Source organism: Passer domesticus, chromosome 1, assembly GCF_036417665.1.
Source record: "Passer domesticus isolate bPasDom1 chromosome 1, bPasDom1.hap1, whole genome shotgun sequence".
Taxonomy (NCBI): Eukaryota; Metazoa; Chordata; class Aves; order Passeriformes; family Passeridae; genus Passer; species Passer domesticus.
In genome coordinates, this window is record NC_087474.1 from 67,303,228 (window position 1) to 67,318,707 (window position 15,480).

At 39.3% G+C, this 15,480-nt stretch overlaps 1 protein-coding gene across 7 annotated transcripts in view; it reads left to right on the forward strand.

Moving 5' to 3' along the window:
* RECK (reversion inducing cysteine rich protein with kazal motifs) overlaps positions 1-6,000 on the forward strand; it is a 47,942-nt gene extending 41,942 nt beyond the window's left edge. For 6 of the 7 annotated variants that reach the window (XM_064422100.1, XM_064422053.1, XM_064422062.1 and 3 more), the window contains 4 exons: positions 1,001-1,211; positions 2,454-2,527; positions 3,654-3,809; positions 4,758-6,000. In XM_064422100.1, coding sequence (XP_064278170.1) covers positions 1,001-1,211; positions 2,454-2,527; positions 3,654-3,809; positions 4,758-4,976 — 660 coding nt within the window. In that variant the 3' untranslated portion in view covers positions 4,977-6,000. Of the gene's footprint in view, positions 1-1,000; positions 1,212-2,453; positions 2,601-3,653; positions 3,810-4,757 lie in introns of those variants that run through there. The other variant, XM_064422067.1, reaches the window with a different exon arrangement.
* Positions 6,001-15,480: the final 9,480 nt, after the last annotated feature.

Sequence of the window (15,480 nt, forward strand, 5' to 3'; positions counted from 1 at the left end):
AAAATCTTATTTTTAACTAGTATAAAAATAATCTCACAATCTTCAGAATTTTGTCAAGTGTTTCTCTGCTTTAGTTAACAGTTGTCTGAAAGCCAATCAAAAGCTCTACTTATGCTTTCTTGGGGGTAATACTTGTGATATTTATATCTTACTATATATACTATTAAAGCTTGCACACTAAGGTGTGTTTACAGTAATTAGTGCAGTTCCTTGGTTACTTGAATGCTAATTCTTACCAATTTTAACTTGTTGAAATATATAATAATGCTCAGTCATATACAAAATCTTTAGCTTTTTGTGTGATTGTGCCCCAGGTTTACTAAGTTCCTTGCTCAGGATCTATTTACATACTAGGCAGTCTGTAATAATTTTCTAGTTAGTCTGCATTGGATTAGTCTTCATATTAATCCTTGAGAAGGATTAAAATTAGGTTTAGTTTTTGCATCCCACCACTCTCTACGGTGATGTTAGACAAGGTGGTTGTGTCACCTTACAATAACACATACACAAATGTAAGTAATATAGGTAAATAAATTATACATAAAAACGTATAACAACATGTTAGAAACATGTGCATGCACTCTAAATTTTAAGCACACAAACCTACACTAAGATGAATTGATAAATTACTAAAGAGTTGTTTAAAAATTAATTTTATTAATAGAATATTTTAAGATACAGTGAAATTATAATTATTTAAATTGATTTAATAAGTTAATTTAAATATGGTCATTTTATTTAAGCATTGCACAGAACAAAAGTACTTAGTTTCTGAAATACGTTTTATTGTGCATTTCTCAGACTCTGTCACCTTCTTGTAGTGCTTACCCTTTTCATTTATGGCCCATTCATAAACTGGCAGGTTATTTCCCACCTTTACAAAGGTTTGACAATAGTAGCAGTGAGTCCCCATTCCCTTTGCCTTTCCTTGCGTTGGAGCTACGGAGCAGTGTGCGCAGCAGGGCCGAGCAGGCGCTGCAGGCGTTGCTGTGTGTTCCAGCCCTTCTGCAGGTCGCTGGAGCCCGTGTGCGGGCACAACGGGGAGACCTATGGCAGCGTGTGCGCCGCCTACGCCGACCGCGTGGCCGTGGACTACCAGGGGCGCTGCCAGGCCGTGGGCGCGCTCTCCGACTACGGCTTCCACTCCGAGTGCGCCTTCGTCAGGTGTCCCCAGCTCTCTGCCACCGGCTGCAAACCCGTCCTTGCGCCAGGTGCGCTGGGCACAGCAGAGAGGGGAGAGTTCTCCGCGCTCTGGGGATAAAGAGGGTGATGGTTGGAATAGCAGGTTTTAACAGGTTACATGATGCAATGCCTCTGCTTAGGGCTAGAACCAGCCAGCATCAGGACTCAGATAAGTAAACCTGAATTGGAAAGGCTTTAGGGGGATGCTCCTGCAGTCTCTTAGAGACTGGCAGCTGGGATGAGTTTGGGAGAAACAAATGAGCTCTGTGGTGTCCAGGGTACGATGCTTTTAGGAATCTGGTGAGTAATTTTTCGGAAGTGGCAGCACAGATACCACATTGGAATGCTGAGCTGTCATCAGCATCGGGTTCCCAGAAGGGCAAAGAGGGTATTTAGTTAGGAGACAGAGTAAAATACCATATGTATTCACAGCACTGTGGAAGACAGCAGAAATAGTTTTGCAGTGTGCTGGTTTGAACCAGTTTTTTATTGTTTCCACAAGTGCTTCCTTTATGAAACAACAACTAATCACAGGTAATACACAGAGCAAGAAAAGCTTTGTTCTTAAAATGAAAGTTTTATTTATTTTTCTCCTTTCTCACCCCCTTTGAAAAAGATCTTCATGCTTTGTAATAACATTTAGTACTGTAAATGTCACTCTGTGAATGTGAATTACATGTAAGTTTGTGAGTGGATTTAATACACAGCCATGGATAGAAAGTTGAAATATTACCCCTTTGGTTCCTGACATGGTAAGGAAAAACAGTAGGAGAAATACGACGTCTGTCATACAAGCACTTTTTCTCCATTGTTATCCAAAGGTTTTACTCTCCAACATGGTGTAACTGCAGAAATTAATGCTTGCAATGTGCATAAAACTTCCGCCACGTCCTAGCTATATCAGCTCTTGAAATTCATCATTTCTGTAGGTGATATGCATGCATCCATACAAAGTCTTGTGGTACACACAGTGCCTCCCGTTTGGTTTTTTTTAGCTTACAAAAATAAAGGATCTTAAAAAGAATGAAAATTCATCCTGTTGCTTCATGCTGATAGAAACAAAAGTGTGTTGAAAGGTGACAGATTTTGCATTATAAATATTTTCAATATTTAAGAAAATATTAGAAATGTGCAATTCTGCTGTCAAATTTACTTTGCTTTGGTAATTTTGCTATTTTCATGCTTAGTTAATATTCAAATTTTGACTCTTGCTTACTTAAAAGTGAAAAGACTACTTGTTTTTATTACTGAGATTTCTTTAATTCACACAGGAGCCTGCTGTCCACTATGTGCTGGAATGCTGAGAATCTTATATGACAAAGACAAGCTGGATAATTTTGCAAGGGTAAACAGTTCAATCATGCCTAATGTTAAATTGTATATGAAAAGTCAAGTTACAGTGCACTTCCTCTTGAAAGGTTAACATGTTATAAAAACCATTATTTTTTAGTTGTTATTTGTGATTGTTGGGTTTTTCTTTCCTTGTACTGCTTATACTTTCCTTTATTTATTTATCTGAGTCATAAATTGAATTACAATGCAAAGCAAAACAGAATTAGAGTAGGCACAAACAAGCAGACTCAGGTTCATAGTTTGTAATACTGCGGTTTACAGTTTTTGACTTGTAGTAATGCAGACAAATTATATGGGAACAGCCTGTATGATTCTACTGCTTTTCTGTCAGAGATTTTGTGTTTGTAGGAGCTGTGTATGTGTGTTGACCAGTTTTGCTGAATAACAGTGTCTGTTGTGTCATGACTGCATCCTGGAGTGTTGTCCAGTTGTCATCTCTGATGGTATGAGGGACACAGGGTTACTGCAGCTTCTCAGTTCATACATTACACCATGTGACCCTGAAGAATATTTAGTTTCTGTTAGAAGACTTTCTAGTTGAAGAAATGTATTGGTCTTATTCAAGTAGTTGGTGATAACTACCCTCACTACTAAGCACCCTCACACCTGGATTGTAATGTCTGCCTCTTTTAGTTCAGACAGCTGGTTCATGTGAGAAAAAACTGCTTCAAATACTACAGAGTTCTATAAATCTCGGGCTGTTCTGCCTCTTGTTTTCCAGTGTGGGAGCACAAACCACTGTAACAGATAACCAGTTACATTATTTTTAGGTATGTGATAGATAGACACACTAACCATGAAAGTGGACAACACATATCAAAACCACACTTAATATAAGAAGTAAATATTTTTCCTCTTTCTTTCTTTCCTTCAAATTTTTTTTTTTCATTTTTGGAGGGGTTGGCTTTCAGGTTTTTTAGAATCAGTGACTCATTTCTCAGAATGATGTTTAGAAGCCTTGAATCCTTTAGGTCTTTTGCTAGCATTTAGTGTAGAGTTTGGAACTGAGTAGTTTGATGGCTGAAACACATTTTCTGGCATGACATAATGTTATAAAATGGAGGAGGAGAATTTTCCATAATATCATATCATCCACAGAGCTCTTTGTTTTCCTCCAGGTAACAGATAAAAAGCCGATAACGGTACTTGACATACTTGAAAAAATCCGCCTGCATGTGTCAGTGCCACAGTGTGATGTATTTGGATACTTAAGCATAGAATCCGAAATTGTGATTCTCATCATTCCTGTGGATCAGAATCCCAAACCATTGCAGGTAGATGATGTTATTATTTTATTTACCCAGCATTAATTTGCTTCACTTTTGTATGTGTAGGATGGTAATTTGATTGCTCATGCCCTGTTATGTCCAACTCAGCTCCAACTTCCGTCTTCTTCTCTAGCAGAAATAGCCCAAAATGTTATCAGGACTTAGGAAGGAAAGTCTTGCCAGCCTGGTCAGCTCTCATTCCATCTGCAGCAGGTGCTGTCAGATTCCTGGGGGGAGGAGGACTCTGAAATCAGAGGCCACCACTGCTTACCGCATTGGTGGCACACATAGCTGAGCTAGACACTCCTCAATTTTCAAAGCTTTGGACCTCCAGACATTAAGCTTGTCAAGTTTAAACTTCACCAGAGGCAGCTTCCAATGCTTTTAAAGAGACTTATTACTAATTCCTTTCTAGGATGCAGTAGAAAATTAAGTGGAAAAAATTAATTTCCTAACAGAAATTCATTAATATCATCATGTCAGTGGGGGAGTGGAAACCAGTGGAATCTGGATTTCCCAGATTCTGTTACTTCCATTCTTTTCTCCCTTTCCCATAAATGAAATCAGTTACCTCTCATTTGGAAAAAAAATCCCAGGAAGGAGAAAATTGGGTTTTTCCACCATTGCAGACTTCGAGGAAGTACGCTGGTCAGTCAGGAAGTCCTCAGTTTTAGAGGCACTTTCTTTAGTGATAATTCACTGTGGGCTTTTTTGCATCAACATTCAAAACTTATCACCCCACACTAACTTGTATATAGCTTCCTTCTTTTCCCTTTTCTACTGCTCAGGGCTTCCACTGGAGTTTTCATAGTACTAAAAAGTCTATGATGAGATCTCTGATCTGTTTTCCAAGTACTCCCCAAAATTTTATTATCTTATGTGCTGATGGGAATATTTTTGCATTTTTTACATGGTAAGAAAAGAAATAAAACCTTTTTCTTTTTTTCCCTCTAGATTGAAGCCTGCAATAAAGAGGCAGAAAAGATCGAGTCTCTGATCAATTCGGACAGCCCAACATTAGCATCACACGTGCCACTGTCAGCTCTAATTGCATCTCAAGTACAAGTTTCATTTAGCATTTCTTCTGCTTCTGCTCAAGCGGTGCCTGCTCTGCACTCCCTGTTCATAAGCCTTCTATTCACCTTGTCATCAGCACTGAGATACTGCATATAACTGCTTGGGAAATATGCACGAGCATTGTGGCATTTATGTTGTGAAGGACAGTTGGAGCTGTTGATCACTGAACCAGAAAACAAAAAACGTGCAAGATTTGAACTTCTATTTTTCAATGAAGGACTAAAAGTATTTGAATAATGTGAAAAGATTATTCTCTTATTCATAACTAGTCAGATGACTGTTTCAGCACAATCAGATTGTTTTCCATGGATCTTGGAAACATAAATATGCTCTGGAAGGTTCTGACATTATGGATTTATGATTTTGAGGAGAAGGGATCTTATGGGGTTTTTTCAGCCATGAACTAAACAGTGTTTTGAATTTACTGAAGAATGCTAATTTTATATTATTCAGATGCGTATCAGTGACAAAGAAAGCATGCACCTATTTTAAACATCATTTTTGGAAGAAACAGATTGCTGCTACTTAATTACCTTACCAAAAATTTAAGAGTTTATTCTCATGTAAATATACTTTCATATTTTATTATGAAGAAAACTAACTAGCCCTGGGCCTATTTCAGTAGACATCTTTCCTTGGACTAGTGAAGACTTGCAGGACTTTTGGCTCACTGCTTGTAAAATGACAATCAAGCTCTATGCTAGTACCTGACTTCAGTGAAGAGATGTGTTCTTTTTATAGTTTTGTACATTTCAGAATCTCATATTGGATGCAAAATATAAAGAATCTCAGTATCTATATTTAAGTGCCATTTAAAATATTGCAGTATTTGCATGTTTTCTAATGAAATTTATACTTTAAATGTTTATTCAAACAGTATGTTTTATTACTTATTATATTTTATGCACCTGACTTTACTCTACATGAAGTATTTTATATCAGTATTATGATAGCCAAGTTTTGAAGTATATACAGAAAAACTTATTTTTGCCAAAATGCTGAACTTTGAAAGAAAGCACTGAAAACTTTTTTGAACATGTATGTTGTAGCATGTTTGTAGCAATTATTTTCTGCTAAATCTTTTAAATGCAAAAGCATTAAAGCTTTTTATTTTAATAAACACTTGTGTCTTGTGTCCTTGTGTAGAATGTGTGTAATCTTATGGATTCAGCAACACTGCATATATTTTCCTTTCTCTCTCAAAATAAGCACTTAAAACTAGCTGCACTTACATACATGCATTACTCACACAGATAATGTTCCCAAATAGATGTCAAGAGGGTCTCAAGGGTGAAAGTGTTCCAAAATACCTTAAGGTATTTTGGATCAGAAGTGTTGCCAAATACCTTGAGGAAGACTCATGCACATAATCATCCAAGTCTTGAAACAAAAAACTTGAGTATGTTGATAATCCATCTGTTTCTGAAATTTGTTATGTGTATTCTTTAGACTTGGATACAGAAATAGAATGAATGCATTTTTGAAAAGCTTTTTGAACTGAAATGGCTCAGATGATAGCCCCAGAAACTTCAAACAATTCAGATAGTTTGCTTTTTTCAAATCATTAGCAAATATCTCTTCAATATTTAGTTTCTTAGTTTGAGTAGCATTTAGCTTAAATCTGATGCCTACTAAAAAAGGAATCATAAATGTCTTAAGAAAAAAAAAATTATATATATGCACACATACATGTGTGTTTATGTATGTATATATACATATATATATATTTATATGCACTGCACTGGAAAACTTAGTAAAGAGCTTTGGAAGCACAGCTTTGGTGGAATAGAATAGACAGTCAACTTACTTTTATATGTCTGTGAAAATTTTCTTTGATGAGAAATTATAACAAAAAAGAAAGTTGCCTTAATTTGTGTGATGAATCTAGGAGACACAGAATTTAAGCCCAGAGATTGTGATTCTGTAATTTTTATGTCCCTGTCCATTGCTTACTAGAAAAGAGTGAAGCTTTTGTGAGGTTAAATATGTACAGAACCAATGAGGTTTCACAGAATCCAAAATTCTGAAGTGGAAGTCCAGTATTCAGACTGTACAGGGTTTATGCTCTTTTTTCTGGATGAACAAAAGCACTTAAGTATTTCCTAGATTTTCTCAAGACCTTGGACTACCTCAAAAGAATGAAGAAACTGCTTACTCATGGGTTTTGAATTCAGTTGAACTGGGTTAAAAAGTAGAAGAAACCAAGCCCAGTCTTAATTGCAGTTTAGGAAATTTGAACCTGAGGGGGGACAAATCTGACGCAGGTTTCAGAGGAGTTTTCCATAAAGGTGCTAATGATCTTCTGTCCCCATCTCTGTGGAAATCTGGGTTCACTTAAAAGGAATGGAGACAGCACAAGGGCACTTCAAAGCAGCACAAGCCTGTTTGTTGCTTTTATAACAGGACCCAGATGAAACACAAAACATTATGTGCTCCTCTGCTGAAAACCAGCAATGGCAATAACTGGCTCCAGAGAGCTGTCACCGTCCTCTAGCAGTTGGCCTAGTTTGGCTTCCCAGCAGGAAGCGGAGATGCCAGAGGTGCCACTTTGTACATCCCCAGGAGAGGATCGGCCACAGGGACAAATACCAGAGCAAGTAAAAGCAAGAGATTTCTGGCTGAGTTCTGAGTCCAGCAGGAGCTGGCATCTGAATTTTGGAGGTGAGGGACAGTCAGTTGTGAGCAGGCACAAAGTCACACCTGGAACTGCAGTGTCATCTTCAGCCCCGCTCCTCTCCCTTGCTCTGCTTTTATGGTGCTTTACCCACTGTCATCACTTGGACATTTGCACATGTGTCTCTCAGTTCAAAGGATAAATGTTATTTATACATCTCTACTGAGATTGTGACACTTCTCCAGCTCTTCCTTTTACACATAACAAAGGATATTTCACAACTTTTCCCCACCACCTCTAGTCCAAGGAAGCCCTGGGAGCATTTACACGAGCAAATACATGAATGCTCTGTGAGACTGTGGCCTGTTTCATATTTGAAGTCTGGACTGTAAGGTGACCCTACAGTCAAGTAAATCCCGAGAAGTAACAATTAGGGGAAAAAAGATTTCTCTGCCAGGGTTGTGCAAGACCCGATTGCAATTTCCTGCATGTTCTTTGAACTGGTGCTTTTATACAGTGAGACAGTGGCTCCAGCTGCTCCCTGTGGGTCAGCAATGAAGGTGACAACTGCAGGTAATTCTGTCACCTCCTAAGAGAGGCTGCACCACTGCTAAGGCACCCTGCCTCCCATATGCTTGTTTTGTGCTCTCTCCCAGCCTTCTCTGGGCTGCAAACTTCTGCAGAGCCCGTTGCATAAGCCAAAGAGTGTCTTAGTGCATAAACAAACAAAACCTCTGTGAGAAAAATGTTTCCAAGCCCTAGCAGGTTGGTTTGTCTCAAGTTATTACAACTACAGTCAAAAGGATATGCTGATGGACATCAGCTTTTGTTAATTAACACCATGAAGGTGCATGTTTCAGTTATATTTAAAGCTACAGTTCCATATAAATTCAATGCTACCAATATTTGCATTATGGAAGTCAAATTGTGTCCAACCAATATTGAAAGCAAAGGTGCTTACTTTAAAAACTGGGGAAACATCAATTGCCTAAAACCTTTCTTAATTGTAATGGACTTTGTGCATGCACTGCTTGATGGAAAAAACCTGGGAGCATTTCATCTCAATATAAGACCTTTTTCTGCAGTGATAACAACAAATCCCTGGAATACACTCTCCAGGGACATGGTGGAGTCCCCCCAACTGGAAGTTTACAAGACACAACTGGACATGGTGCTAAATGAACCAAAAGGTTTGACCAGATGATCTTCTGAGGCAACAGTGAAATATCTAAGTAAAAGCTCTTGTAAAAGTTGTGAGGGTTTTTTGCCTTTCAGTTCCTAGGACATAAAGGAAAATAAAAAATAAAGGACAGCCTTCCCTGAAGATGCAATAGTTCCTGAAATAGTGCAGTAACCCTATCATTACTTACATAAAGAAAGGTTATTAACCTTAAATTTTTCATTAGATTATCATACATATGAGAACAATTCTGATTATATGTATAGCTGTATATATATAACAGATCTGTGAACCTGTAAATGACTTTCAAACTTGTATTAACAGATTAATAGAGTTAACAGAATTATTAGATCTCAGTCCTTTCTTAAAACAGAATAAATCTATTTTTCCCCCAGAGTATTTTCTGATTTACTTTCCTCAAAGCTGGATTCTGTTTCATTTGGCCAGTTCCAGTAACGAGAGTAACCTGAGCCAAAGGGTGTTGATGCCTCTGTAATTCTGACACTCCTTCATAATTCCATAGCTTCTTGCTGTAAAGAGCCACCCCTGTGTTTTGCAAATGCCTTATGTTGTGCTTGGCAAGGTTTCTCAATTTGCCTCTTTGTGCTCAGCTCTCACCATGAACTGCAATATATACAAAGGTCTTCAACCTGTTTTATCCAGTTCTGACTCTACCTCTAAGCCAGCATTCCTCCGCAGCACTGCTGAACAGTCCTAGGGATTAAATGATTCAATCAGTGGATTACGATACACAGCAGAACAGAAGTTCTCACCAGTGCTAATTTGGCAGGTTTCAAATTAAAGCCTTCTCTTCAGCTTGGTGTTCTGCACTGTTTGCTGATAGTGGAAGAAGTGGATGGGTTGTTACTACTGCTTGGTGTATAAATTTACTTTTTAGCCATGTTTTAAGCTGTAGCAGCAGGAGCAGCATTTGGTAAATATAAAGATATATTCATATGAACATATATGCTCATATACACACAAATATACATACAAAAATGCATATAATTATATTTATATCACAGTACTCTGTATCATGTTCCATATCAGCCTCTTCAGGAAGAGCACATTTGGCTATTTACAGAATTTAGCAAATTATCTTGATAAAGAACCAAAAAATGAGGGGTTAATACTTTTAAGTTTGAATTTCAAGTACAAATGGTGCAAAGATACAGGATCACACTGACTTATTACCTAATTTATACACGACGTTGTCTGGCTATAAGATAACCCTGGGATGGTTTCATTCTCAGGTGCATTCAGCTGCAGTAGTTCATTTTCCTCTGATGTTTTCACTCTGGTCCCTCCTGCTCAGGGCAGTAAGAGCAGCTTCCAATTGGAATTGCTGACATCAGTCAGGAGCAGCCATCAGCCCCGACCACTGCATCACATTTGGGGCTTCTGGCATAACAAGGTAAGTTTAAATATTTGCAGCCATTAACTCCATTCAGCACCTGAGCTGCTGTCAGCAAGGCTGTGGCTGTGTTGTCATTATCAGTGGCTGTGGGCACCACCAGCTTCATCCAGATCAGAAGCAGGGACACGCCTGAGCCAGAAACCAAGATACAAGCAGCCTGTCCAGCTTCCATGCTGGAAAACAAATGCTGTCACACACACACATTCCCTGTGCATGTGCAGAACATGGCAGGTTGTGCATTTTGCTTCTTTAACAGGCTTGAAGTGGCAATGTAAACTCTGGATCAGCATCTCATGGCTGCAGTACTTTCTGAAGTGCTGCTCACATCCATAGTGCAGGATTTACTGTGTCCCTGAACCACAGCTTTAAGACCTCACTCAAGGCCCAGATGAGTCAAAGGAGATTCGAGAAATACAAATACACATTTCTAAAGTAGAAAAAAAAAAAAATCTATCTTATTTGCCCTTCTGGCTTTAAGCTTCAACAGGAGAAACTGTACAGGCAGAAAGAATCAAAGGAATGAAACCATGTAACAGAATGCTCATCATAGAGACCAGCAGAAAAGAGAGATGGAAGCTATTATTTGCATCCATACGTGATGCAATAAGAATGTACCATTGCAAACAACCTCAACACAGACTTCCCTGCTCTGAGAGATGGCATAGCCAGGCAGTGCTGGTCAGTGACCACAGCTTAGGAACAGAGCAAGTGAAGTCACGGCCTGTGGAGGAGAGCTGAGTTACCCACGTCCCAGGTCAGTCAGTTGTGATGGCAAAGCAGCTAACACAGTCCAGATTGTAAAACAGTGATATGTGGAACTGAGATGCATTTCATTATTCTGAGAGGCTTTTTAGTCAAGTTTAAGCACACTCAAAAATATGCAAAGGCTTGATTACAATCCGGTAACAGCATCTGTTCTGTTCATGTGGAGAAGTTTCTCTTGGCAACTGTTTAAAAAACTTCAGAGGCAAACATAGGCGTGACCAAGGGCCAGCCTTGGAAATGCTCTTTGAACTTTTCACATCATTGTTGCTGCATCAAGGGCGTGCGTGGTACAGAAACACAGACTGTTAACCATTACTGTGGCCCTTCTTGCTGTGATTCATGACCCATGATCCATCACACCTTGTGTTCATTTTCTGTTACGTACTCAGAAGCAGCACACTCACACTCAATGAGTAAATAAATAACAAATACACGCAATTATAAGCACATTACTGTTAACATAATTGCACCACACTCCGCAATAAAATTTTTTCAGTCCTTGTTCTCAGTCCCAAGTTTCCCAAACTGAATAGTTCACCCGTTTCCTGTGTACACCAGTGCTGTCCATTAGCCATGAACTGTTCCAGGTGAAGAAAAAGGCATTGGCAGCGTGGATGTAGCAACTGTGCCATCCTTTGATGCTCTTATTTTTAACAGCAGAGAAGCTTCCTACCAGAACACAGCAGGAACATTTATTTATAGTAAATGGCTGTGCAGCTGCTGCTAATCTTTGATACATTTTTACTGCCTGCTGCAGGAGACTTTTCACTATGTTATTGGCAGATGTCATTTTCCAAGACCTCATTAATTATCTAGAAGTGTTAGGAAAAGCAGACCCTGCTGGCAGGACAAGAGGCAGTGGACACAAATGAGAAACCTCAAACTTCACCTGAACATCACTTATACTATGAGATTGGTTAAAACAGAGGTTAGCACAGGTTGCCCAGAGAGGACAAAGGTATTTTCCATCCTTGAAGATAGTCAACACATGATGGGACATGGCTCTGGGCATAGCTGAAAAGCACCACCATACATGCTAACCACTTTGCTGGTCTCCTCGCTTACCTTGCATATTTAAAATGTGGTCATTTCCAGTGTTTGGATTTGAATTCCATGAGGTATTTTCTCTCTGCAAGTTAATTCTAGATCAACAGTTCCACTGCATTCCAACACGTAATCACAGAATCACAGAATACCAGGCTGGAAGAAATCTCAGGCATCATCTGGTCCAACCTTACCTGGCAAAAGCACAGTGTAAAGATGGCCCATAACCCAGTCCAGCTCAACCTTAAAAGTGTCCAGTGTTGGGGAATCCACAACTTTCTGCCCTGAAAAAATTATTTCAATGCCTGCTTGTTCTCACTGAGAAAAAAAAAAAATCTTCTTACACCTACTCATAATAAATATGAAATAACTTTGAAATGTTTTCCTTTGTGTATCCAACCCACCTGCAGCCATCCCACAGCACTGGACTGCATCCCCCAGGCAGGTACTTGGAAAAAACCAGGACTCACTTGAGCAAGAGGGTTGAATTTGTTCAGTCCTTCCCAATTGGGATAAAAGTGGTTACTCAACATCCAGCAGCCGCCTGGCTTGAATGACAGCTCTGTGTTCTACTTGGCCAATTCAACCCACAATTTAGTGACAACAGTTCTGTGTCTGGAAAGAATCAAGTGAGTTGAAAATGCATTCCATTACTACTTATTCTTGAAGAGTATGTATCTTCGCTCATATATTACAGCCTTTTCTCTGTTGTGGAATGAAAGGTCTTGCCCAAAATACACAGGTTAGTAAAAGACTCACAGCCATAACCCAGATGCTTCTATTTTGAATGTTTAACATTCAGGTCACATGTCTGCAGTTTAGGACTAGTATTACAGATCTATTTTTTGAAGTTTGCATTTAATTATGGCTCCCAAATGCTAATCTTTTAACACAAAAATCCTCTGCTCTCCAAAACACGTATGAATTTCACAGGTTCAAAATCACTGCTGTGATGTCTGCAGAAACTCACAAGATTTTTCATAGATTGTATTACTCTGATGGTTTTTTTACAAGGCAGATCTAGTATGCGCTAAGCATTTTAGAATTGCCTCTGTGGGCAGGAAGTATATGAGGTGTTGGGCTCAGGTCTGTAATTGCTGACAGCAATGCACCAAAGTTTCTGAGAAGGAATTCAACTTTCCTGAAATTCAATACAGAAATAGCTAACTACAGAGTGGGAAACATTTGTTTTGACAGACTCAGGAGGACATCATGCTCTTGTGGTTTTAAAATAAACCTTCAACCCTAAGATTAAAAATCTAAACGCTGTGGCCAGGGTTGCGTTCCCCACAGAAATCCCGTAGGTGGCATCACAGCACATGGGGAATTACATTTCAACTGCTTTTGATTTAGAAGGAATGCAGCCACCTTGGGATTTTTATTTTTCAATTGTTTTTGTTTAAAGCTAACACTTTCCTGCAACTTCAGTTCTATTTTCTGTGCCTCTTCAACCTCAAGAAGATCAAATCTGCACAGGCTTAAGGCTCTCTTGCTTTATGTAAATTTATTTCCTCCTGCAGATACCTACCAAAACCTACTCAGGGCTGCCTCAAGAATGTAATTTTCCAGTTGAGAAGCATATCTGACATCAAGGACATGTATGGATGTATGAAATTTTTGGCAAGGAAATGAGTCAAATCCACAACCATAATTTTTGTCACTAGCAATACAAGGAGTTCATTTAACTGTGTACTTCAGGGGTGAATCAGACACAGGCACACAGACACACTCTCAAGGTTTCAGTGCTTGTTAACAAAGAAGTGAATATTTTGAAGATTTGTTTTTAAGAAAACCCTGCTTGTTCAAAGAACTCTCATGCGGATCTAAAATTATAGTAAGTAACAGTAAATTCAGCACTGTCTTAATTCAGAAGAGGAGGGAAAAGCAAATGTTTGCATTATTATCTGAACAACAACCAGCAGATGTCAGCACCATTTTAAATCTGGCATTGGGGGCCACCACAAGGGGAGGACTGGGAAAACCAGTGAGGAGTCCAGGACAAGAACTGGACCCAGCCCCAGCTCACCACATGACCATCCTGCCCCCAACAATGTCCGTGAGGGCACAGTGCCCTGCTCTCCAATTAGTGCCACATTGGTTTGCTTGATGTGTGACCACCTGGGTACAATGTATATTATCTCCATAGAAAAGAAAAAGGAGGTAAATTGAGGCCTCTGGGCTGAGCCTTGATTGGATGCCTGACAATGCTCTGCTTCTCCCTTGCAGCTGACTTATTATACAAAGCAGAATAAGAAAATTAAAATATTTTGCTTTATACAAAGCAGAACAAGAAAACCACATACTTTTAATTAGCAGTATGGATGAAAGGAGGAAAAACCCAAACAAACAAAACAAATCAAAACAAACAAACAAAAATAAAAGGAAAAAACAAGTAATTCCCTCTTGCAGGGTTTATCACCCTTCTCAGGACTTCTCATCAACACAGTATTTCCAAGCACAACTTATGCCTCTGCCCTTGTTTGGGTCTGCTTATAAGGTTTGTGAATTTCTTTGTGTAAAACTACCTGTTTAGATTTTTGCCCTCCTATATCCTTAAAAACCCACATCCGTCCACCCACAGAGAGGGAAGAGGAACTGGCCCCACCGGCTAAACATCTTCTAATAGTAATGTCACTGTATTTAAAGGTTTTAAGGCTTCAGATTTGCCAAAGAAATCTGTGTTTCTCAGCACGATACAAAGACTCCAGCAAAAACACAACCAGATCTAACAATGCTCAACCACAGAGTAGTACAAAGCAAGAGTTTTATGCAAGTAACAGAAACCTGTCAGTTAATTTTTCCTCCAGCTAGTCCCAAAGTAGACAGAAAAGATACACAAATTGCGGATTTTGGGGTATTTCAAGGTTTTTGCCAAGATTTTGGGGTATTTCTATGGCAGTTGACCACACCGCCCCAGAGAAACGTGTGCCTTAGGGCAACAGAAACAGTAGGAAGCAGCTTGCGCTGAGAAAATGTCATTTTTTTTTTTTAATTTTGCTAAGCTGTTTCCCCAAGAGTCTCGCATGATTAAGAGGTCTTTATTGCTGCTGTTGTTGCTGTTCTGGTTCCCTCCTCCTCTCCAAAATGAAAGCATTCAGAACACTGTGCATTTTTTTGAATATCTGTATTATTCTTAAAATATTGTATAAATATTTGGTATTTTATTTCTTAATTGAACAATTTTTATTAGAAAGCCTCCAGAGCAAGCTTTCTAATTAATGTATTAAAGAACAAAAACGGCATCTGAAGAATCCAGTGGCAGAAGTGTCACTTGTGAGAGGGACCTTTTGCTCTGTCCAAGACTCCTTGGGCCTGCCAGCCCCAGTGCCTTTGGTGCAGCAGCACCAGCTTGGGCTCATGCTCACAGGGCCTCTGGAGACCAATCCCCACTCCCACAGCACCCATGGACCCCAGGTCCTCTTCAAACTCCTCACCCATGCAGGGACCTGGTCAAAGCCATGTTCAGCAAAACCCAGGCTTTACACAGAAACTGCAGATTGGGAGGGATGGCCACTGTGCTCACAGAGAGGTGTTCTGGAATTCACCTACAGCAGCCTTCCTTGGTGCAGTGTTTAACAGG